This window comes from Stenella coeruleoalba, assembly GCF_951394435.1.
Source record: "Stenella coeruleoalba genome assembly, chromosome: 10".
Taxonomy (NCBI): Eukaryota; Metazoa; Chordata; class Mammalia; order Artiodactyla; family Delphinidae; genus Stenella; species Stenella coeruleoalba.
This window is the reverse complement of record NC_137156.1, coordinates 55,801,512-55,826,770: the sequence shown is the minus strand read 5'-3', so window position 1 is coordinate 55,826,770 and position 25,259 is coordinate 55,801,512. Positions and strand designations below refer to the sequence as shown.

The 25,259-nt window shown below is 40.1% G+C and overlaps 1 protein-coding gene across 7 annotated transcripts in view; it reads right to left on the bottom strand.

Moving 5' to 3' along the window:
- Positions 1–25,259, bottom strand: part of STAC (SH3 and cysteine rich domain) — a 370,710-nt gene that overhangs the window by 122,320 nt on the left and 223,131 nt on the right. For 2 of the 7 annotated variants that reach the window (XM_079934185.1, XM_079934184.1), the window contains exon 3: positions 4,043–4,145. The exons of 2 other annotated variants lie outside the window; for them this stretch is intronic. In XM_079934185.1, the coding sequence (XP_079790311.1) occupies positions 4,043–4,145 (103 nt within the window). Of the gene's footprint in view, positions 1–4,042; positions 4,363–19,153; positions 19,649–25,259 lie in introns of those variants that run through there. 3 more of the 7 variants (XM_079934189.1, XM_079934187.1, XM_079934181.1) reach the window with 3 other exon arrangements.

Below are 25,259 nucleotides of genomic sequence, written 5' to 3'. Positions count from 1 at the left end.
TATGCATTTTTATTTAACACAGTAATCTTGGAAGATTATAATAATGGAATGAATTACTATAAATAACGCTTTTAAGTGCTTACCATGTGCCAAGCCTATTCTAATCATTATTATCCCTATTTGACTCTCAGAGAAGCCAAGTGTCTTAGTGAATCTCACAAATCCAGTGAAACATTGAAATGAGTCTAAAAATCCAGAACCTCTAGTTACTACTCCAGTCTTCTTTCCAATTTACCACCCCCTTCCAGAAAACCCCAACTGTTGGGTTCTATCTAGATCCTTCACGGCATACGTTCCCTCTGGGCACACGTGCTGCCATGTAATTTTCTGTTTCATTTTTTCACTTGGATACTTTTAAAGCTTGCCTTGGCCACACATCTTGGGCACAACTTCTTATCTTGGCAGGATCAGTTGGTGTAACCTGTAGGCACCTATGATAGCATTTATTGTCCCAAATCTTCCAGAAAAGTCTGAACCCAGTGATTAAACCAAGAGCAGGAAAACCAAACATGTCAGCAGGAATGGCCTACCCTTCACTTTAAAGATGAATGCTCTTTCTATTGGCGTCATTCATTTCTATAAGTACATTTCTTTCTTCTGGGACACACTAAGTCCAAGTATCACCGGGTCAAGAGTTCTTTCCACGTACAGTCTTTTCCTTTGGCATTATTAAAACCTCACTAATCAGCATTTTTCACTCTTGTTTAAAAGATTCTAGACAGGAACTTAAGAGTTGTGATAGCTATTAACATAAAGCTAAAGATAACTGCCATGGCATGGAGGAAATACATGGCAAATCTATTCACTGACGTGCATTCCAGTTTCCTTTTGGTCAAATCAGGAAATTTGGTGAGATGTTCTTTACTATTTTACTTGCATCCTTCCTGCACTATGATTCTATTCTTGTTTCTTGAGGTATTCACCCACCCACAACTACCTACTTTGTTAACTGTCTAGTGGAAATTTAAAAAAATTCCATAAGTGTCATTACAAAGACATTCCCATGGGAGCATCCCGTGTGCCCATTTTCCTATTAATATAACTACATTAAAGTGCTACTGAAGTTCTTTAGACTCTTCTTTCTGTGTGAAATATTAGCATTGCTAAAATTATAGACACAATGACTAATGCACAGAGGAAGATACGTAAAATAGCATAAATTCAAAAACAAGACATAACTTCTAAAACTGAAACTAAAATTCTGACAAGTATTTAGTCTTGTAATTCCTACTTTATGATCCTTAGGGATCATAAATTTATCTTTTAGAATTTATCTTTTGTTTGCAAGAACCATGAGATCAAGAGAGCTTGTCCTATTAAATTCATCAGACTTTCTGAGCTTATTAATTTGAAAAAGATACATGTGGTACAACTGTGTTTTAGCAATAGAATATAATATGTTAAAATGACACATTGTTAGGTAAGAACTCTCTTAATATTGCTAAGAGAGTTAGCAATTATTTTATGCTCCAAACGTGTTAGTTTCTATATATTCTTTGTCTCCAAACTTGCCCCAAATTCTGCAATCCAGGTTCTATGAATTTCATGAATTCCGTTTTAAAATTCAGGAAATTGAGATTTAGTGAGTGACTAAAACATTGATCTCAGAATTGATATCAAAGAGGACTTCCCTGGTGGCGCAGTGCAGGGGACCCGGGTTTGAGCCCTGGCCTGGGAAGATACCACATGCCACGGAACAACTAAGCCTGCGAGCCACAACTACTGAACCCACGTGCCACAACTACTGAAGCTGGTGCGCCACAAATACTGAAGCCTGCATGCCTAGAGCCCTTGCTCCACTACAAGAGAAGCCACTGCAAAGCGAAGCTTGTGCACCGCAATGAAGAGTAGCCCCTGCTTGCTGCAACTAGAGAAAGCCCATGCGCAGCAACGAAGACACAATGCAGTCAAAAATAAATAAATAAATTCATTAAAAAAAGAATTGATATCAAAGAGTAATTCAGTTTTTCCTTATGAACTAGTATACAGAAAACAACCACCTGCTTAATTAACTGGTCATATTTTATTTTCTTGGGTATATTTTTTAGGTCCTCCCCTCCTTCACTTTTCCTTCCCTTTCCTTCCTTCCCTTTCCTTACTTTTCCTTCATTCCCTCCTTCCTTTTCCTTCCTTCCTTTCCTCCCTCTGTTCCTTCCCTCCCTTCCCTCCCTCCCTCCTTCCTTCCTTCCTTCCCTTCCCTCCTTCCTTTCCTTCCTTACTAAATGCAAACAAGACACATGACATAGATGGCAATTATAAACAAAAATATTAATTACAAACACTCATGTACAAATGATACAGCTTAAAAACAGAGCACTGTCAACACCTTCACTGTCTCTCCCTCAACCCACTGCTATGGCTTTCTGGGTAGTTTCCTAAGACCAGTTAACGGAGAAGGAAAATGAGAGTATCTTAGTCTGTTTGTGCCGCTGTAACAAAATGCCACAGCTGAGTAGCTTTTAGACAACAGACATTTATATCTCACGGTTCTGGAGCCTGGTTTCAGAGAGGGCTATGTCCTAATTGACGTTACCCAATGATGATATGGCAGTTTTTTGTGCTCCCATGTATTCCCTATGTTAGAGTTTCAAACTTTTCTACACAAGAGAAAATCCTGGGTGGACTGGGGCAAAAGAGGTGAGTTAATGGGTGTGTCAGTCTATCTTGCATTTCCTTCTCAAAGTCCACTGTCCCCCTGTCTCTTGCACTTTCCATCCTACTCTCTGCTCAGGGAGGCTGCCCTATATGGAATTCATCAATGATCTAGGATTGCCAGATAAATATAGGATGCAGAGTTAACATTTAAATTTCAGATAAATAACAAAATAAAATTTTAGTCTGTCCTATTAAGTATTTGAGATATATTAAAAAGGCATTTGTTGTTAATCTGTGTGCCCTGCACTTTTAATTTGTTAAATCTGGCAACCCTTCTTTCATCCCCTCTGGTTTCTGGCTGAGTTCCACCACTGGGGAACTCCAGTAGGACCGAAGGGATGTAGGGAGGGAGTCCAGAATATTTACTTTCCTGCCTCACTTTGTGTGAGTCACCCTGGGCTGGCTTTGTTCCTTGACTGAAGCCCACTGCTCCTTGTAAAGAGACCTTTTTTATGGGACTCTCCTTCCAGGCTCCAGGTACCAGTTCCTCCAGGTAGGCAGAGGGATAGAAACAGCTCTACTGGTGTTGCTAGCCCTGTGTTACTGTGCTATCCTTGAGATCACCTCAAATCTCATTATCGGTTTGTAAACAGTCTCTTTGTAAATTAATCCTCCTTAAATTATCTTACTGAAGGAGCACCGAAAAGACCAAAGTTCAGGTACTTGCAAAAAATTGATTCTGTTGCAGAGTGAAAGATAAATGGAATTTAATCCTACAATTTCTTATTTAGTCCAATACCTTGCTTTCACTTTGGATCTATTGGAGTCCCTGATGTGTTTAGCCAGAGGGTGTGTCTCCATCCTCACGGAACTTCTAATCTAATAAAGACATCGAATGGGAGGGAAACCAACTTTGGTTCATCACCACTTCAGCTGTTTTATATGCATTTTCTTAAGTCATTCTCCTAACAGTTCAATGAAGAAGGTAGCTTTTCAGATTAGGGAAATGAGGCTCATAAAAGTTAATAGGAAATTTTAAGCATCTTTTCCAAAGATTTACCACCAGAGCATGCCAGAACCCTAGTTCTCATGAGGCTCCCCTTCCAGGCACTGTTCTAGCCAAGATTTATTGGGCCCATAATATAAGCCAGGTGTTGTTCTCAGCACTTTACATATATTTACTAATATAGTCCTCCCTAAAACCCTGTGAGGCAGGCACAAATAATAACACCATTTTACAGCTAAAATATTAGGCACAGAAAGGTAATTTTCCCAAGTGGTTTCACAGGCAGAACAACTGGTAGGACCAGGATTTGTGCCCATTTAGATGGGCTCCAGAGCTCTCACGCCTACCCACCATGCCTCAGTGTCATGTCTTGCTCCAAATGAGAGCTGTTCTTAATCTTGTGGGTCAACCCCAAGAAACAGGTGAGATAAGGCAACTCACGTGGGCATCTGGAGAAGTGGTCTGCATGGTGCTGGGCAAGGGGTCTGTCTTCTGTGCAGTGAGATGCTGGGCAATCCTGCATGTGGTTGTTCCTGGAGTTGGTCTGCATAAGGGATGGATGTTCTCTGGTTCAGAGGGAGCAGCAACAGCTGAGGGTCTCATTTTCCTCTGGTCCCTCAGCACCTTGCACAGATGGCCTACTGCCTCCAGCTCTCCCGCCCTCTAAGCTCACCCTCTTCAGAATCTGGCTACAGTGAGTTTTCTGCCTCCCCTCAGCTCCTGAAAGCCACTGAGTTATGGGAACTTTGAATTTTTCTCTCAACCTCAACAACTTCCATTCCAACATAAAGCATTTTCTTTCTAGCAATATGAGACAGCCCAATTAAGGAAGGTCATTAGGACAGAGAAAAGGAGAAGGATGTAAGAGGGAGAGATGTAGAAAAAATTAAATTATTAGTATTGTTATATTCAGATGGCATAGTTGTCAACCCAAAAAGCACAGGGAACTAACTTAAAGACTATTAAAACTCATTAGAAGATAAACAAGGTCCTACTGTATAGCACAGGGACCTATATTCAACAGCCTTTAATAAACCATAATGGAAAAGACTATGAAAAAAGAATACATATGTGTCTGTGTGTGTGTGTGTGTGTGTGTGTGTGTGTAACTGAATCACTATGCTGTACACCAGAAACTAATACAACATTGTAAATCAACTACAATAAAAAAATGGTGTTGGGAAAATTGGACAGCATGTGTAAATCAATGAAGTTAGAACACACCCTTCACCATACACAAAAATAAACTCAAAACAGCTTATAGGCTTAAACCTAAGACATGATACCATAAAACTCCTAGAAGAGATCATAGGCAAAACATTCTCTGACATAAATTGTACCAATGTTTTCTTAAGTCAGTCTCCCAAGGCAATAGAAATAAAAACAAAAATAAACAAATGGGACCTAATCAAACTTACAAACTTCTGCACAGCAAAGGAAACCACAGCAAAGGAAAACAAAACGAAAAGACAACCTACAGAATGGGAGAAAATATTTTCAAATGATGCGACCGACAAGAGATTACTTTCCAAAATATACAAAGAGCTCATACAACTTGACAACAACAAAAAAACAACCCAATCGAAAAATGTGCAGAAGACCTAAACAGACATTTCTCCAAAGAAGCCATACAGGATGTCCAAGAGGCACGTGAAAAGATGCTCAACATCATTAATTATTAGAGAAATGCAAATCAAAACTACAATGAGGTATCACCTCACACTGGTTAGAATGGGCATCATCAGAAAATCTACGAACAACAAATGCTGGAGAGGGTGTGGAGAAAAGGGAACCCTCTTGCATTGCTGGTGGGAATGTAAATTGATACAACCACTATGGAGAACAGTATGAAGGTTCCTTCAAAAACTAAAAATAGAATTACCATATGACCCAGCAATCTCACTAGTGGGCATATAACCTGAGAAAACCATAATTCAAAAAGACACATGCACCCCAATGTTCACTGCAGCACTATTTACAATAGCCAGGTCATGGAAGCAACCTAGATGCCCATTGACAGACGAATGGATAAAGAAGATGTGGTACATATACACAATGGAATACTACTCAGCCATAAAAAAGAACGAAATAATGCCATTTGCAGCAACATGGATGGACCTAGAGATTATCATACTAAGGTGAAGTAAGTCATAAAGAAAAAGACAAATACCATGTGATATCACTTATATGTGGAATCTAAAATATGACACAATGAACCTATCTATGAAACAGAAACAGAATCATGGACATAGAGAACAGACTGGTGGTTGCCAAGTGGGAGGGGGTTGGGGGAGGGATGGAGTGGCAGGTTGGGGTTAGCAGATGTAAGCTTTTATATATAGAATGGATAAACAACAAGGTCCTACTGTATAGCACAAGGAAGTATATTCAATATCCTGTGATAAACCATAATGGAAAAGAATATTAAAAAAAGAATGTGTGCATATATATATATATATATATATATATATATTTATATATATACCTGAATCACTTTGCTGTATAGCAGTAATTAACACAACATTGTAAATCAATTATACCTCAATAAAAAATATTGAAAATAAAACAAAGCCAAACAAAAAACCCCCAAAAACTTATTAGAGAGTTCAATTGGGTGGTTAGTTAGAAAATTAAAGTGTAAATGGCAACAGGTTTTCTCTCTGCATGTAATAAATGAGAAATATAAAGCAAATCAGGCCCTATTCAAATGGTAAGAATACTTTTAAAAAATATTAAGAAACAGAGTTCTTAAAATTATGCAGAACTTACATATAATAAATGAAATAAAACACAACAAGAACAACAAAAGCTACTACATGCCTGATGCACACACTAGGCACTTAGTCTGTAACTGCTGAAGGAGTAAACAGAGTACAAAACTAGAGATTTTAATAAGTGGTGAGAGGTATCTTGTTTCTGAATGGGGAGACATATTACCAAACAGTGTCACCAAAATTATTATCAATTTTATTTTCCGTACTCTGATGTCTGAAATGTGGGCCAGTTTGAACTCGGACAACACAGTAAACTCTCCTGAGTTTTCATTTCCTCATCTTTACAATTTAAGTCATCCTCCGTAGTTGTCAAAATGACTGAATAATAAAATTGTCTTTGAAAGCTCTTTTTATAATGTGACTGATTATACACACACCTTTTGGTAAGAGAAGTCAGACCTGTGAGTAGAGTCATGCCACAGAAAGGGGTCACTCTGCTGGGATCTACACTGACATCTTTTTCTTCACCGTCGAGGACTCAGGTACTCACACACACTGCCACCTGTCCCCACAACCGTGCAGGCAGCCAGGAAAACAGGTTTCAAGCTCAGCCTCCTTGACATCACTTAGAATGACCAGGGTAGGACATGCATTCAGTCTGAGGACGGCCTCGAGGATCTTTGCGCCCTGATGTGATGCTCTTTCAGCCTCCTCAACAGTGACAATGGCAGAACAATCTGCAGCTGACTCATCACCCCATGAACATTAAAAGAGAATTGGGGCCCCCCAGAGTTACGGGGTTTAGTAGAAAGGCAGAGGGGCATGATCGTGTGGGCAGATATTTTTAACTTTAACGTAGGATAAAAAGTGGGCAGAAGGGTCTGAGAGCCCCGTGCAGAGAATCCAACTGGAACTTACATGACACCTAAACTGTCCTAGCCCCACCCTCACCTCCATCCTAATTCCAGCCTCAAGATTTGAGATCACTGGGGTGAGTACTTCCTTGGAGTCTGTTGTGAAAAAGCAGCCGCCCCTGAAAAAAAGTGGAGCATATCAAATGCAGGACTGTTCCAAATTAGTCTTGAAGCTGGGAGATGATAATGTAAATTGCCTTGGTAGGACCACCTAAAGGGAGCTTTCTTTGGAAAGTCTATTTTTAGCTCAGAGCCAGAGAGCAACAAAGACCAGCAAGAAAACTGCTCCTGCTTGACAAATGATGGAACGCACACACCCTGGAGTGGGCTTTCCATCCCCTTTCTCTGCACCACACTTGGAAGGAGTAAGGTAGAGCCTAAGGATAAAGGATGCCAGGAAAGGCTGCACAGCCTCAGTTTCTGACATGGTTGTGATCCCGATTCTGCTCAATTTCAGTGGCAGAATTCTTTATTTTAAGGGATTGGAAAGTGGTGGGGAGCTTCTCAGCTGAAGCACTGTCTAAGCACAGCATACCATGCCGGGATGTGATCGGCATGGTAGCTTCCCCTTTCTGTACCTCAGCAGCTTTCCTCGCTAGCAGGTGAAGGCCGATGCTGTCTTTGAATAGTTGTGCTTCTCCTTCACCCTTCCTGTGACCACCTCTACTCCCACCCTCTGTCCCCCTAAAAGTTAAACAAAGAAAAATCTGTGAAGGAAAACAATTTAGGACACCATCTATTGCCTGGACTATATTAAAATCAACTCCCAGATGGTTTCTTCTCTTGTCCTGCTTATTCTTCTGAAAAGTGCCTAAGGGATATTTCCAAAACAAGCTGACTGTGAACCCCTTGCAAGTGTACAAGCTCTTTCAAGGAAGTAATCATCTTTGTGTCCTTGGCTCTAGACCCAGTGCCTGATACACAGTAGATGCTGAACCAATATTTGCTTAACTGGGACAGAACTGAAGGTCTGTCATTCATTAGCATGCATGACAAAGCTTTCTCCTCAACCCATGTGGAGGTCTGTGTGTGTCTCCCCACCTCCACCAAATTTCCAAAGACTGCATGACCTCACAGTTAGTCTGTAAAACGCATTGTTCTACAAGTGTTTCCCTGGCAAGAAATTGGAATTACTTAACAAGGCATAAGTGGAAGAGAAGCAAGCTTTAAAACCTTCGAGTCCTGTGAAATAGCATTCCACTAACCCATGGGAAATGCTCTGCTGAACAGCCCATCTGTAAAAGGTGTGCCTTAACTCCAAAGAAAACATACAGATGGCCAACAAACACATGAAAAGATGTTCAACAGCACTAATTATTGGAGAAATGCAAATCAAAACTACAATGAGATATCATCTTACACAAGTCAGAATGGCCATCATTAAAAAATCTACAGACAATAAACGCTGGAGAGGGTGTGGAGAAAAGAGAACCCTCTTGCAATGTTGGTGGGAATGTAAACTGATACAGCCACTACTATGGAGAACAGTATGGAGGTTCCTTAAAAAACTAAAAATAGAACTACCATATGACCCAGCAATCTCACTACTGGGCATATACCCAGAGAAAACCATAATTCAAAAAGACACATGCACCCCAATGATCATTGCAGCACTATTTACAATAGCCAGGATGGAAGCAACCTAAATGCCCATCAGCAGAGGAATGGATAAAGAAGATGTGGTACATATATACAATGGAATATTACTCAGACATAGAAAAGGAACAAAATTGGGTCACTTGTAGAGATATGGATGGAACTAGAGACTGTCATACAGAGTGAAGTAAGTCAGAAAGAGAAAAACAAATAATTGTATATTAATGAATATATGTGGAATCTAGAAAAATGGTATAGATGATTTGCAAAACAGAAATAGAGACACAGACATAGAGAAAAAACGTATGGACACCGAGTGGGGAAAGAGGGGGTGGGATGAATTGGGAGATTTGGATTGACACATATACGTATATATGTTTTATATCTATAAAGTAGGTAACTAATGAGAACCTACTGTATAGCTCAGGGAATTCTACTCAGTGTTCTGTGGTAACCTAAATGGGAAGGAAACCCAAAAAAGAGGGGATATATATAAACGTATAGCTGATTCACTTTGCTGTACAGTAGAAACTAACACAACATTGTAAAGCAACTATAGCCCAATAAAAATTAATTTAAAAAAAGGGGTGCCTTAAAGGCTGTTCTTCAAAATTGTGGACATTAGCCACTTTATGACAAAGCAACAATTCCACATAGTTCAATATAATATTTACTGAGAGCCCACTAAGTGCCAAGGCTTGTAGGGGTATAGAGGGGAAATAGGCAGACCCAGTCCCTGCCTTTATGGACTTTGTTAAGTCTCACATATAGCATGCCTTGAGCTTTGTGACAGTGAAAAGTCAGGTGCTATAGGAATACATAATGGAGGGGGAGGAGAAGGGAGCCCGGTGGCAGAATCTGCTACCACTTGCCAAAATCCAAATTCTCCTCTTCTTCCTGGGAATGCAGCTGGACTATATTTCCCCATCTCCCTTGCATGATCCTAGGACTGATAACGGAATGTGAGAAGATGTGATGTGTGCCAATTTTGGGTCTGGCTCATAAAGCCTCCTGGAAGCCATGCACTGAAGAAGTTGACAACCACATCAGCCTGTGTACTTGAATTATCCTGCCTTGGATGGCTACATGAGTGAGATGTAATTCTACTGGGTTTGAGCCATTTCTGTGCTGATGTCTATTTGTTATAGCAGCTAGATTTACCCTAAATAATACAGGGGACTATTTAGTTTAAAGTCAGAAGAACCCTGGTGGAAGTAACATTTGAGTTGAGACCTGAAATGTGAATTAAGGTTAGTTAGGCCATGCCCGAAGGGGAAAGTTAGCAGGGTGCAGGACCAAGTCTATAAAGGTGCTGAGAAAGCATCTGGGGAATGGAAGGGAGTCCAGTCAAGTTGGGAATCAGGTAGCCTGAAACACACTTTGAGAGGAAGACTGAGGCCAGATCCTACAGGACATTTTAATCATATTAAGGATCTGGGGTTTTCTTCTGGGGGAAAAAGGGGAATCTCTGAAGGATTTGAACCAGAGCAGTGACCTGTTGCACAGAGCTATATGCAACCATTTTGCAGAAACATACATGTAACATTTCCCCTGAGAATGAGTGTGCCTGTGAAAATGAAACATGGTCAAATTACTTTCTCCTCCTGTACCAGTTCCTCCTCTCTACTGACTTGCTGCTTGAAATTTGTGAAATATTAAAGCAAAGGAATAAGGAGTGACTTCCTCAGACAGTCAGAGGAGCAAGTCCATGAAGGCAGAAGTGGGAAGCCTTTGGTGTCTCTGCATCCAAAATTTTCTTTGTCTTGGTCTTCTTCCTAGAGTATACTTCCCCCACTTTTAATGTCTAGTATAGGGAGATAGCATTCATTTATATTTTTTTCAATAATTTAATAACAAATACTTGGTGAGTGCCTACTATGTGCCAAGAACTGTTTTAGGCTCTAGAATTGATATAACTGTGAATGGAGGAGGCAAAGCTCATGTTTTGTGAATCTTACATTCTAGGGTATGAGATAAAAAAAAGTCATGTTATCATGCCAGTCAGTGTAAGTATTGTGGGAAAAAATAAAACAAGGAAGCAACCAAAGAGGGACTGCTATTCTATACAGATGTTCCAGGGAAGGTTTTATCTGGAAATAACATTTGACCCAAGACCTGAATGAAATGAGAAAGAAAGCCATGGCAATTTGTGGAGGAAGAATCTTTCAGGAAGAGGGTAAAGGTGAAATGCCCTGGATGGGAATGTGTCTGACATACATGAAATTCATGAGTGTGTCAGGGAAAGAGACAGTCAAAGAGACCCCTCACCAGACCACTCTTATTCCAGGGTGACTGTGGGCATACCCAATTCTGCACCCCACTAAGGACAACATCAGAGGCTTAACACTGCAAGATGAGGGGACAGACTTCAATAAAATAATCCAGCCAGTCACTACACAAATAAAAAATCAAATAGCAAGTCTAAGAAGGGGAGTACCTATATCCAGCCAGTTGTTATAATATTTTATCTAAAATATCCAGTTTCCAACAAAAAATTTATGAGGAATGCAAAGAAATAGCAAAGTATGACCCATATACCATAAAATGCAGGCAATGGAAACTGCTTCTAAAAGAGACCAGATGTCAGATAAAATATAAAAAGACTTCAAAGGAGCCATTATAAAAATGTTAAAGAACTAAAGAAAACAATGATTAAAGAAGTAAAGGAAGGTATGACAATACTATTCCATCAAATAGGAAATATCAGTAATGAGATAGTAATCAGTAATCATATTAAAGGGAAAAGTGGAATTTCTTGAATTGAAAAGTAGAATAAATGAAATAAAAATTCATTTGAGGGACTTAACAAAAGATTTGAACTGGCAGAAGAAACAATTAGCAGCCTTGAAGATAGACTGATGGAGATTATGTAATCTGAAAAAGAAAGAGAAAAAATTAATAAAGAAAAATGAACAGAGCCTCAGAGAAACACTGGTGCATTAAATGTGCCAATATGTGTATGATGAGAGTACCAGAAACAGAGAAGTGAAAACAGTAGAAAAAATATTGATGAAATAATGGGGATGAAAACATCCTAAATGAATGGAAAAACACTAACTTACACATCTAGGAAGCTCAGCAAACTTCGAGTAGAATAAATTTTCAAAGAGACGCAAATAGACACATCACAGCAAAAATGCTAAAAGCCAAAGATGACGAGAAAATCTGGAAAAGCATCAGGAGAAAAATGATTCGGTATTAACAAGGGAACCCAGTAAGATTAACATCTGACTTCTCAGCAGAAATAATGGATACCAGAAGGCAGTGGAATGATGTATTCAAAGTGCTAGAGGAAAACACCTGTCAATCGAGAATCCCAGAACTGATGTCACCAACATAATGACATAGGTTGTTCCTAACTTCACTCCTCCTCACTATAAGAACAACTAACAACTATTCAAGAACATGACACCACTGAGAGAATCCTAGAATGCAGAGGTGAGGCTGAAGTCCCCCTGCCCACTGGAAATGTGGCCCCTGAAGCACGTTTCCAGTGAGAAGCTCATGTAACCAGGTAATCGTTTATAAGAAGGAAAGGCTAAACTAAATGATCTTTCTGAAATATATTATTTTCCAGTCAGGTAGACCTGAAAAGTGCTGTGAATAAGCTGCAGGAAGCAGGCTGGGGGCTGCTCTGCTCCTTACTTTTCAGTTGTTTTGTGGTCTAGATTGCAAAACAAATTGTTGGAGTGCATTTGTAATGCATTCCTCATAGCCCTTGCTGGGACTCTGAGAGGGAAACAGACGCTTTTCAGAAGACTGCTTAGTGGTAGGTACCAGACTATAATCATATAAGTCTGATTTTATAGAGAAGGAAACTGAGATTGAAAATGTTCAAACGGTGTATCCAAGGACAGACAGCTAAGAAACCCAGTGGCCAGGTTCATAGCCAGGTCCAAAGCCCTGAGATTTCTACTAAACCATACTGCCTTCTTTTACAGGTTAAGTAAAGTTAAAAAGCTAATCAAGCTTATTCCCCCAAATCTGTCCCCAGATGTCTGCTCAGTAGAGTACCTACATTTACTCAGGCAAAACCCATCGTATGAAAAGACTGAGCATAAGGCAGAAGTAAGCACACTTTTTTTTTTTTATAAAGGACCAAAGGGTAAACGTTTTAGGTTTTGTGAAGCTTACTGTCTCTTGTCCCAACTACTCAACTCTGCTCTTATAGTGTGAAAGCAGGCTTACTGCAGACAATACGTAAACAAATAGGTGTGGCTGTATTCCAGAGAAACTTAATGACACTGAAATCTGAATTTCATATAATTTTCACAGTATATTTCTTTCTCCCCCTCTCAACCATTAAAAAGTATAAAAACTATTCTTAACTCCTGGACTGTACACAAACAGGAGGAAGGTAGGATTTGGTTTGGTCTGCAGGCCATAATAGTATACACACACAATGCTTGATAGTACTCTGATCATTAAACTCCTTGAATCTAGAGAAGGATTTTTCTCATGCTGAATTTTCAATCTTAATTCAACACACAGTAGTGAAATAGCAGTGTTTTAGAATAGGTAGAGGAGATATAGAACATGATAGCAATAGTAGGAAGAAAAACAGGTGACGAGCAACAAGAATAAAAAATTAGATGTGCTAAACTTCTAGAACACAGTTGGTTATGCACAGGTAATGTGTTTATCAATTTGTTGAAACAATACCAGGCTTATGTATGTATTTAATTTAAAGCAGTCTCAAATAAGACTTGTGGATTTTATAGAATTAATTTTTAGGGTAATCATTTAAAATGTCAAGATTGAATAGAGACTCATGTAAAATGAGTATAAGAGAAAAAGGCCTTTAATGGGATTCAATTATTTTGCTGTTTGGATAGTGTTTTGGAGTGGACTTGACGATTAAAGAAAAAAAAAGAGAGAAAAAGGAGTGGGTTTTATGAATGACTGAGTGAAATATGACCATTTCTCATATTTCATGTCCAAAGAACTGAATTAATGATAATAACACATTGTATTTGTGTAATATTTCATTATTTATAAAAAAGCCTCCCCATATGGCATCTTATTTAATTCATATACATGCTTTGCTGAGGTAGGTATTTCACTAGTTTAGTAATGAAAACCGAGGCTTATAAAGTTTAAGTGATTTTCAAGTGATACATTTAAGAACTTATGTTTAGAACTGGAACTCAAATATTTTCTGATTCTTAGTTGATTATCCTTTGGGATGTTGCTAGGTATTATATGAAAAAGACAGTTCTATAACCAAACTATTTGAAAAACGCTGGGATAAACTAGTGTCTTTGCTTCAGGACTTCCCAGAACCTTTCATTAAACTAATGTGAAATGTAAATTCCCAAAAGGAGAATATAGGATGTGGTATTTCCCAAATTTATTTGGTTCTAGAGTCCTTCTAGGTCAAGAGCTTGTGTTTCACGTGGCTCTGAATAAGAGTTAAGATTGGGCAAAAGTACCTAAACCTCTCTAAGCCCCTGTATCCTTGTCTCTAAAAAGCAGAGACACAGAGTTGATGCACTTGGCCCAGTGTCTACTACATGTAATTGCTTAATTATATGTAATTGCTGGATTACACATGATTGTTTGATAGCCATATATATATCAAGCACACACACTGGCAAGTCCAATCTCTTTTCAAAGATGAAGAACAATTCAGGGAAGTGACATGGTTCTCTCAAGTCATGAGGCGAGTAAGAGAGAGCTGGAACACAGACTTAAGTCTTCTAAACCTAAGGGCACAGTTTTATTTATCAAAACAAGAAAAATGGAACCAGATACCTGTTTTGATATTCAGGTCTGAATGAAAACTGGAAGATTATGGTCCTCACCTAGATTTTTTAAAGAGATAAAATAAACATGTGAATATCTGACAAGAGTGAGATGTCTGGCTGGTATTTTTGCTCACTTTCTATCCAAGGGATGTGTTTTCCTCTTTGATGAGATTGATTTGTAACTCCCTTCATTGTTAAACTACTGATCTCAATTTAACTACACAATTTGGGAGAGTTGGGGCTGTGCAATTTTTCCAGAAAATGATTAAGAAAAACTCTAAGAATATTGTGAACTGTATCAGGAACATGAATTCCTCTAACGAGGCAGTGGATCACTACTGATATTTTTCTCTCTAATTGGACTCAGAGCCCTGATAGCTTTTCATGAGTCGTGGCAGCTTGCTTTCAGCAAATGCATTTTTCACTTTGCAGTGGAGTATAACATGCTCTCCAAAGCCTGTGACACTCCTTTTCTTTCTCTAATTTGTTCCCCAACTTGAAGGTGAACATGGAAGCTTTCAGATACCTGCTATTCACAGTGACATGATGTTCATTTGACTTTTGTAGCCCTACATGTACAATTTCTGTGTTCCTGTAATATGTAGATGCATGGGGGTGGGGAGGGGTTGGTACAGAGCAGATGATGCCCAATGAGAAAATGGCTAAGGTAGTGGAGACACAGAAGAACCACAGCCATTCACACTCTTCCCCTTTGCACTTCATCTTGCTACTCTCCACTTGCCAGAGGAGGTGTTCCTCACAGGGTGGATTCCAAAACTGGAAATGAGTGACTTTATATATTTTATTGATACATGTATTTTGAAACATAAGTTAAAGTCCCAAAGAATGCTGTGAGACTGTAATAGGGAAGAACAAATCTGACTCCATATTAGATCTGTTCCTTTTAGTTTAAACCTTTGTGCTCTGCTTCCTGTGCTTAGTCGTTCTGGCTTTGCATCTTTTGTAAAAGGATGTTGCCTATCGGACTTCTCTGGTGGTGCAGTGGTTAAGAATCCGCCTGCCAATGCAGGGGACATGGGTTCGAGCCCTGGTCTGGGAAGATCCCACATGCCGCGGAGCAACTAAGCCCATGCACCACAACTACTGAGCCTGCACTCTAGAGCCCACAAGCCACAACTACTGAGCCTGCATGCCACAACTACTGAAGCCTGCATGCCACAACTACTGAGCCTGCATGCCACAACTACTGAAGCCCATGCACCTAGAGCCCATGCTCCACAATAAGAAAAGCCACCACAATGAGAAGCCTGTGCACTGCAACAAAGGGTAGCCCCCGCTCGCCGTAACTAGAGAAAGCCCATGTGCAGCAACGAAGACCCAATGCAGCTAAACATAAATAAATAAAATAATTTTTTAAAAAAAGGATGTTGCCTATAGCCTGCAATAAACAGCATAACTCATTCTCAAGGCTTTAGACCTTTAAGAGTCCATTCACATATAGAGATAAGAAGTGGCAGAACAGAGAATAACATTTGTCTTGTTGGAGGTTTACAGGAACATCACGACCTGACCTACACGGACAGATGTAAGAACAAAGGATTCTGACACCAAGAAGTTTGCAACAACTGACCACGCCCCTCCCTCACCTTGCCTTTAAAAGTGCTTTGCTGAAACCCTCCAAGGAGTTTGGGGTCTGTGGGGCACAAGCCACCCGTCTCCTTACATGGCCCTGCAATAAAACTCTCTCTGCTCCAAACTCTGATTTCGGTTTGTTTGGCACTGTGCATCGGGTAACAAGACATCATGAGAAACATGTCCTCGTGAAAATGGTTTCCTTGTTTACTGGGCTCTATTTGTTTAAAATGAGGTAGTAGTGGGGACTTCCCTGGTAGTCCAGTGGCTGAGACTCCATGCTCCCAATGCAGGGGGCCCAGGTTCGATCCCTGGTCAGGGAAGTAGATCCCACATGCATGCCGCAACTAAGAGTTCACATGCCGCAACTAAAGATTCTGTATGCTGCAACTAAAAAGATCCCACATTCCGCAACAAAGATCCCACGTGCCACAACTAAGACCCAACACAGCCAAATAAATAAATATTTAACAAAACAAAACAAAACAAAAAAGAAAATGGCTAAGGTGCAACTAGGGTGATTAGAGGAGCAGCAAGCCATACACTTTCAATCCAAGATGCCTACACGAATGTGCCATATAATTTACCATATTTGAATCATTTAATGGTACAAAACAGAAAGTTTCCAAATTATTTTTATCAGGCAGATACACATTCTTTAAAAAGTCTGCCAAATCTAGCACAATAGAAAAAAAAACTAGAGACCAAATTTAGTTATAAATATCCATGCAAATGTCTTTAAAGTGTAGCAAGTGTACTCCATTGTGCTTCCTGTGCCTGGTGCTTAGGAGATGTAATGATTGACAAGTTGCAGTGCCTGTCCTCAAGTAGCCTAAATTGAGACTAGGGGATCAAGGTAGAAAAATGATTTTACTACATAGTAGGGTAAGATAAGGACTATTGTAGATGACACATGTATTGCTAGGGGGGCTCAAAGGAAGGTACTTGGTAATATTTGGTTTGGGCATATGAATAACAACTTGGAAGAGCTGCTCTTTGGGTTGAGTGGTGAAGAATCATGGCTAAGGGTCTCAGTTCTGCCTTTGTTCTGCCCAAGTCCAAATCCCAAGTCTGGGATTTAATTCTTATATACTATTTAATTGGTCCATCTTCATATGTAAGCTCACCTTTAGAGTCTGGGTACCCTGAAGAATACAGGGTCATACTAGGTTATTCTTGTTGGAAGTGATCACTTTCCTTATGTAGTTGTAATAGATAGCAAACATGGCCACAATTCTTTGTAGCTCCTCCCATCAAGAAGCAGAATCTGTTTCCTTATGCCTTGCATCTGGGCTGGCTTTGCCATTGACTTTGACTAGCAATGTGATGAAAATAGCAGTGTACCGGTTTCATGCCTGGTCTTTAAGAGGTCTTACATTTCCACTTACTGTTTTTTCTTTTTTCTGTTTTCTTTTGTCTGTTTTGCTAAGACTTTTATCGATATTTATTTTTTAATAGGATTACAGAGCTGGAAAGGGTCTTGGAGCTCTCGTCCTCATTCTTTTTTTTTTTTAATTTTACATTGGAGTATAGGTGATTAACAACGTTGTGTTAGTTTCAGGTGTAGAGCAAAGTGATTCAGTTATACATGTACATATATCTATTCTTTTTTGGATTCTTTTCCCATATACGTTATTACAGAGTGTTGAGTAGAGTTCCCTGTGCTATACAGTAGGTCCTTGTTGATTATCTATTTTATATAAAAATATGGAACGCTACACGAATTTGCCTGTCATCCTTGCACAGGGGCCATGGTAATCTTCCCTGAATGGTTCCAATTTTAGTACCTGTGCTGCTGAAGAGAGCACTTGTCCTCATTCTTTTAAACTTCTGAGAATCTTCTTCTGAATTATAACCAATGCTCTTATAACACTTGCACACACACACACTTCCCAGCCATAGTTTGGTGCAGGCTTTGGTAAATTTCTGGAACTCTCCAGCCTCCCCTTTCTTGGCGGAGAAACTCACCCATTTTTTTAAAAGATTGATGTTATTGAGGTACGTAAGTTTCATGTGTACAACATTATATTTCTACCTCCGTACAACCTACAGCTTGCTCTCCGCCAAAAATTGTTTCCATACATCACCCTACAGTTGATACCCTTTACTTATTTTGCCCTACCTCACTGCCCTCCCCATCTGGTAACCACTATTCTGTTCTCTGTATTTATGTGTCTGTTTTGGTTTGGATTGTTCATGAATTTTCTTTGTTTTCTAATATTCCATACACGTGTGAAGTCATATGGTATTTGTCTTTCTCTGACTTATTCCACCTAGCATGATGCCCTCAAGGTCCATCCATGTTGTCACAAATGACAAGCTTTCATCTGTTTTTTTCTTTTTTGGTGTCTGTTTACTCACTGTTGATGGAGCCACATGCACAAGCTTGCACCATCCTGCTGGAGGAGGAGACTAGGTGGAGAGAGGATCCAGTCACCCAACTGTCCCAGCCCAACCCCCGATGTGTCAGCCTCACAGCTCAAGCCTGGCTGCTGCCAGGAATTTCCAAAAAGTTTCCACCTTTTTGTTCGTGAGTACTGATTGCATTTAAAAGTTACTCTGGGGGGGGACGAGGGGAAGATGGCAGACTAAGACGCGGAGATCACCTTCCTCCCCACAGATACACCAGAAATACATCTACACGTGGAACAACTCCTACAGAACACCTACTGAACGCTGGCAGAAGACCTCAGACCTCCCAAAAGGGAAGAAAGTCCCCACGTACCTGGGTAGGGCAAAAGAAAAATGAATAAACAGAGACAAAAGGATAGGGACGGAACCCGCACAGGTGGGAGGGAGGTGTGAAGGAAGAAAGGTTTCCACACACTAGGAGGCCCCTTCGCGGACGGAGGCTGCGGGTGGCGGAGGGGGAAAGCTTCGGAGAAGGAGAGCACAGCAACAAGGGTGCGGAGGGCAAAGCGGAGAGATTCCCGCACAGAGGATCAGGGCCGACCGGCACTCACCAGCACGAGAAGCTTGTCTGCTCACCTGTCGGGGCGCGCAGCGCTGGGAGCTGAGGCTCGGGCTTCCGTGGGAGCGCAGGGAGAGGACTGGGGTTGGCGGCATGAACACAGCCTGCAGGGAGTTAGTGCACCACGGCTAGCCGGGAGGGAGTCCGGCGAAAACTCTGGACCTGCCGAAGAGGCAAGAGACTTTTTCTTACCTCTTTGTTTCCTGGTGCGCAGGAGAGGGGATTAAGAGCGCTGCTTAAAGGAGCTCCAGAGACGGGCACGAGCTGCGGCTAAAAGCGCGGACCCCAGAGATGGACATGAGACGCTAAGGCTGCTGCTGCCGCCACCAAGAAGCCTGTGTGCGAGCACAGATCACTATCCACACCCCGCTTCCGGGGAACCTGTGCAGCCCACCACTGCCAGGGTCCCGGGTTCCAGAGACAACTTCCCGGGGAGGACGCACAGCGCGCCTCAGGCTGGTGCAACGTCATGCCAGCCTCTGCCGCCGCAGGCTCACCCCGCACTCCGTGCCCCTCCCTCCCCCCGGCCTGAGTGAGCCAGAGCCCCCGAATGAGCGGCTCCTTTAACCCCGTCCTGTCTGAGCGAAGAACGCCCTCCGGCGACCTACACGCAGAGGCGGGGCCAAATCCAAAGCTGAGCCTCGGGAGCTGTGAGAACAAAGAAGAGAAAGGGAAATTTCTCCCAGCAGCCTCAGGAGCAGCGGATTAAATCTCCACCATCAACTTGATGTACCCTGCATCTGTGGAATACATGAATAGACAATGAATCATCTCAAATTGAGAAGGTGGACTTTGAGAGAAGATTTATGATTTTTTCTCCTTTTCCTCTTTTTCTGAGTGTGTATGTGTATGCTTCTGTGTGAGATTTTGTCTGTATAGCTTTGTTTCCACCATTTGTCCTAGGGTTCTATCCGTCCTTTTTTTTTTCTTAAAATATTTTTTCATAATTATTTTTTATTTTAATAACTTTATTTTATTTTAATAACTTTATTTTATTCTGTTTTACCTTCTTTCTTTCTTCCTTTCCTTCCTTCCTCACTCCCTCCCTTCTTTCTTTCTTTCTTTCTTCCTCCCTCCCTCCCTCCCTCCCTCCCTCCCCCTCTCTCTCTCTCTCTCTCTTTCTTTCTTTCTACTTTTTCTCCCTTTTATTCTGAGCTGTGTGGATGAAAGGCTCTTGGTGCTGCAGCCAGGAGTCAGTGCTGTGCCTCTGAGGTGGGAGAGCCAACTTCAGGACACAGGTCCACAAGAGACCTCCCAGCTCCACATAATATCAAATGGCGAAAGCTCTCCAAGAGATCTCCATCATAACGCTAAGACCCTGCTCCACTCAACATCCAGCAAGCTACAGTGCTGGACACCCTACGCCAAACAACTAGAAAGACAGGAACACAACCCCACGCATTAGCAGAGAGGCTGCCTAAAATCATAATAAGTCCACAGACACCCCAAAACACACCACCAGACGTGGACCTGCCCACCAGAAAGACAAGATCCAGCCTCATCCACCAGAACACAGGCACTAGTCCCCTCCACCAGGAAGCCTACACAACCCACTGAACCAACTTTAGCCACTGGGGACAGACACGAAAAACAACAGGAATTAAGAACCTGCAGTCTGCAAAAAGGAGACCCCAAACACAGTAAGATAAGCAAAATGAGAAGACAGAAAAACACACAGCAGATAAAGGAGAAAGATAAAAACCCACCAGACCTAACAAATGAAGAGGAAATAGGCAGTCTACTTGAAAAAGAATTCAGAATAATGATAATAAAGATGATCCAAAATCTTGGAAATAGAATAGAGAAAATGCAAGAAACATTTAAGAAGGGCCTAGAAGAACTAAAGTTGAAACAAGCAATGATGAACAACACAATAAATGAAATTAAAAATACTCTAGATGGGATCAATAGCAGAATAACTGAGGCAGAAGAACGGATAAGTGACCTGGAAGATAAAAGAGTGGAAATAACTACTGCAGAGCAGAATAAAGAAAAAAGAATGAAAAGAGCTGAGGACAGTCTCAGAGAGCTCTGGAACAACATTAAATGCAGCAACATTTGAATTATAGGGGTTCCAGAACAAGAAGAGAAAAAGAAAGGGACTAAGAAAATATTTGAAGAGATTGTAGTAGAAAACTTCCCTAATATGGGAAAGGAAATAGTTAATCAAGTCCAGGAACAACAGAGAGTCCCATACAGGATAAATCCAAGGAGAATACGCCACGACACATATTAATCAAACTGTCAAAAATTAAATACAAAGAAAAAATATTAAAAGCAGCAAGGGAAAAACAACAAATAACACACAAGGGAATCCCCATAAGGGTAACAGCTGATCTTTCAGCAGAAACTCTGCAAGCCAGAAGGGAGTGGCAGGACATATTTAAAGTGATGAAGGAGAAAAACCTGCAACCAAGATTACTCTACCCAGCAAGGATCTCATTCAGATTTGATGGAGAAATTAAAACATTTACAGACAAGCAAAAGCTGAGACAGTTCAGCACCACCAAACCAGCTTTACAACAAATGCTAAAGGAACTTCTCTAGGCAGGAAACACAAGAGAAGGAAAAGACCTACAATAACGAACCCAAAACAATTAGGAAAATGAGAATAGGAACACACATATCGATAATTACCTTAAATGTAAATGGACTAAATGCTCCCACCAAAAGACACAGATTGGCTGAATGGATACAAAAAAGAGACTCATATATATGCTGTCTACAAGAGACCCACTTCAGATCTAGAGACACATACAGACTGAAAGTAAGGGGATGGAAAAAGATATTCCATGCAAATGGAAACCAAAATAAAGCAGGAGTAGCAATTCTCATATCAGACAAAATAGACTTTAAAATAAAGACCATTATAGAGACAAAGAAGGACACTACATAATGATCAAGGGATTGATCCAAGAAGAAGATATAACAATTGTAAATATTTATGCACCCAACATAGGAGCACCTCAATACATAAGGCAAATACCAACAGCCATAAAAGGGGAAATCGACAGTAACAATCATAGTAGGGGACTTTGAACACCCCACTTTCACCAATGGACAGATCATCCAAAATGAAAATAAATAAGGAAACACAAGCTTTAAATGATACATAAAACAAGATGGACTTTATTGATATTTATAGGACATTCCATCCAAAAACAACAGAAAACACATTTTTCTCAAGTGCTCATGGAACATTCTCCAGGATAGAGCATATCTTGGGTCACAAATCAAGCCCTGGTAAATTTAAGAAAATTGAAATTGTATCAAGTATCTTTTCTGACCACAACGCTATGAGACTAGGTATCAATTACAGGAAGAGATCTGTAAAAAATACAAACACATGGAGGCTAAACAATACACTACTTAATAACAAAGTGATCATTGAAGAAATCAAAGAGGAAATCAAAACATACCTAGAAACAAATGACAATGGAGACACGACAACCCAAAACCTATGGGATGCAGCAAAAGCAGTTCTAAGAGGGAAGTTTATAGCAATACAATCCTACCTTAAGAAACAGGAAACATCTCGAATAAACAACCTAACCTTGCACCTAAAGCAATTATAGAAAGAAGAACAAAAAGCCCCAAAGTTAGCAGAAGGAAAGAAATCATAAAAATCAGATCAGAAATAAATGAAAAAGAAATGAAGGAAACGATAGCAAAGATCAACAAAACTAAAAGCTGGTTCTTTGAGAAGGTAAACAAAATAGACAAACCATTAGCCAGACTCATCTAGAAAAAAAGGAAGAAGACTCAAATCAACAGAATTAGAAATGAAAAAGTAGAAGTAACAACTGACAAGGCATAAATACAAAAGATCATGAGAGATTACTACAAGCAACTCTATGCCAATAAAATGGACAACCTGGAAGAAATGGACAAATTCTTAGAAATGCACAACATGCCGAGACTGAATCAGGAAGAAGTAGAAAATATGAACAGAGCAATCACAACCACTTAAATTGAAACTGTGATTAAAAAGCTTCCAACAAACAAAAGCCCAGGACAAGATGGCTTCACAGGCGAATTCTATCAAACATTTAGAGAAGAGCTAACACCTATCCTTCTCAAACTCTTCCAAAATAGAGCAGAGGGAGGAACACTCCCCAACTCATTCTATGAGGCCACCATCACCTTGATACCAAAACCAGGCAAGGATGTCACAAAGAAAGAAAACTATAGGCCAATATCACTGATGAACATAGATGCAAAAATCCTCAGTAAAATACTAGCAAACAGAATCCAACAGCATATTAAAAGGATCATACACCATGATCAAGTGGGGTTTATTCCAGGAATGCAAGGATTCTTCAATATATGTAAATCAATCAACGTGATACACCATATTAACAAATTGAAGGAGAAAAACCATATGATCATCTCAATAGATGCAGAGAAAGCTTTCAACAAAATTTAACACCCATTTATGATAAAAACCCTGCAGAAAGCAGGCATAGAGGGAACTGTCTTCAACATAATAAAGGCCATATATGACAAATCCACAGCCAACATCATCCTCAATGGTGAAAAACTGAAAGCATTCCCACTGAGATCAGGAACAAGACAAGGTTGCCCACTCTCACCACTGTTATTCAACATAGTTTTGGAAGTTTTAGCCACAGCAATCAGAGAAGAAAAGGAAATAAAAGTAATCCAAATCGGAAAAGAAGAAGAGCTAATCAATGAATTTGGTAAAGTAGCAGGATACAAAATGAATGCACAGAAATCTCTTGCATTCCTATACACTAATGATGAAAAATCTGAAAGTGAAATCAAGAAAACACTCCCATTTCCCATTGCAACAAAAAGAATAAAGTATGTAGGAATAAACCTACCTAAGGAGGCAAAAGACCTGTATGCAGAAAATTATAAGACACTGATGAAAGAAATTAAAGATGATACAAATAGATGACGAGATATACCATGTTCTTGGATTGGAAGAATCTACATTGTGAAAATGACTCTACTATCGAAAGCAATCAACAGATTCAATGCAATCCCTATCAAACTACCACTGGCATTTTTCACAGAACTAGAACAAAAAATTTCACAATTTGTACGGAAACACAAAAGACCCCGAATAGCCAAAGCAATCTTGAGAACAAAAAACAGAGCTGGAGGAATCAGGCTCCCTGACTTCAAACCTTACTACAAAGCTACAGTAATCAAGACAGTATGGTACTGGCACAAAAACAGAAAGATAGATCAATGGAACAGTATAGAAAGCCCAGAGATAAACCCACGCACATATGGTCACCTTATCTTTGATTAAGGAGGCAGGAATGTACAGTGGAGAAAGGACAGCCTCTTCAATAAGTGGTGCTGGGAAAACAGGACAGCTACATTTACAAGTATGAGATTAGGTCACTCCCTAACACCATACACAAAAATAAGCTCAAAATGGATTAAGGACCTAAATATAAGGCCAGAAACTATCAAACACTTAGAGGAAAACATAGGCAGAACACTCTATGACATAAATCACAGCAAGATCCTTTTTGACCCACCTCCTAGAAAAATGGAAATAAAAACAAAAATAAACAAATGGGACCTAATGAAACTTCAAAGCTTTTGCACAGCAAAGGAAAACTTAAACAAGACCAAAAGACAACCTTCAGAATGGGAGAAAATACTTGCAAATGAAGCAACTGACAAAGGATTAATCTCCAAAATTTATAAGCATCTCATGCAGCTCAATAACAAAAAAACAAACAACCCAATCCAAAAATGGGCAGAAGACCTAAATAGACATTTCTCCAAAGAAGATATACAGACTGCCAAAAAACACATGAAAGGATGCTCAACATCACTAATCATTAGAGAAATGCAAATCAAAACTATAATGAGATATCATCTCACACCAGTCAGAATGGCTATCATCAAAAAATCTAGAAACAATAAATGCTGGAGAGGGTGTGGAGAAAAGGGAACACTCTTGCACTGCTGGTGGGAATGTGAATTGGTACAGCCACTATGGAGAACAGCATGGAGGTTCCTTAAAAAACTACAAATAGAACTACCATACGACCCAGCTATCCCACTACTGGGTATATACCCTGAGCAAACCATAATTCAAAAAGAGTCATGTACCAAAATGTTCATTGCAGCTCTATT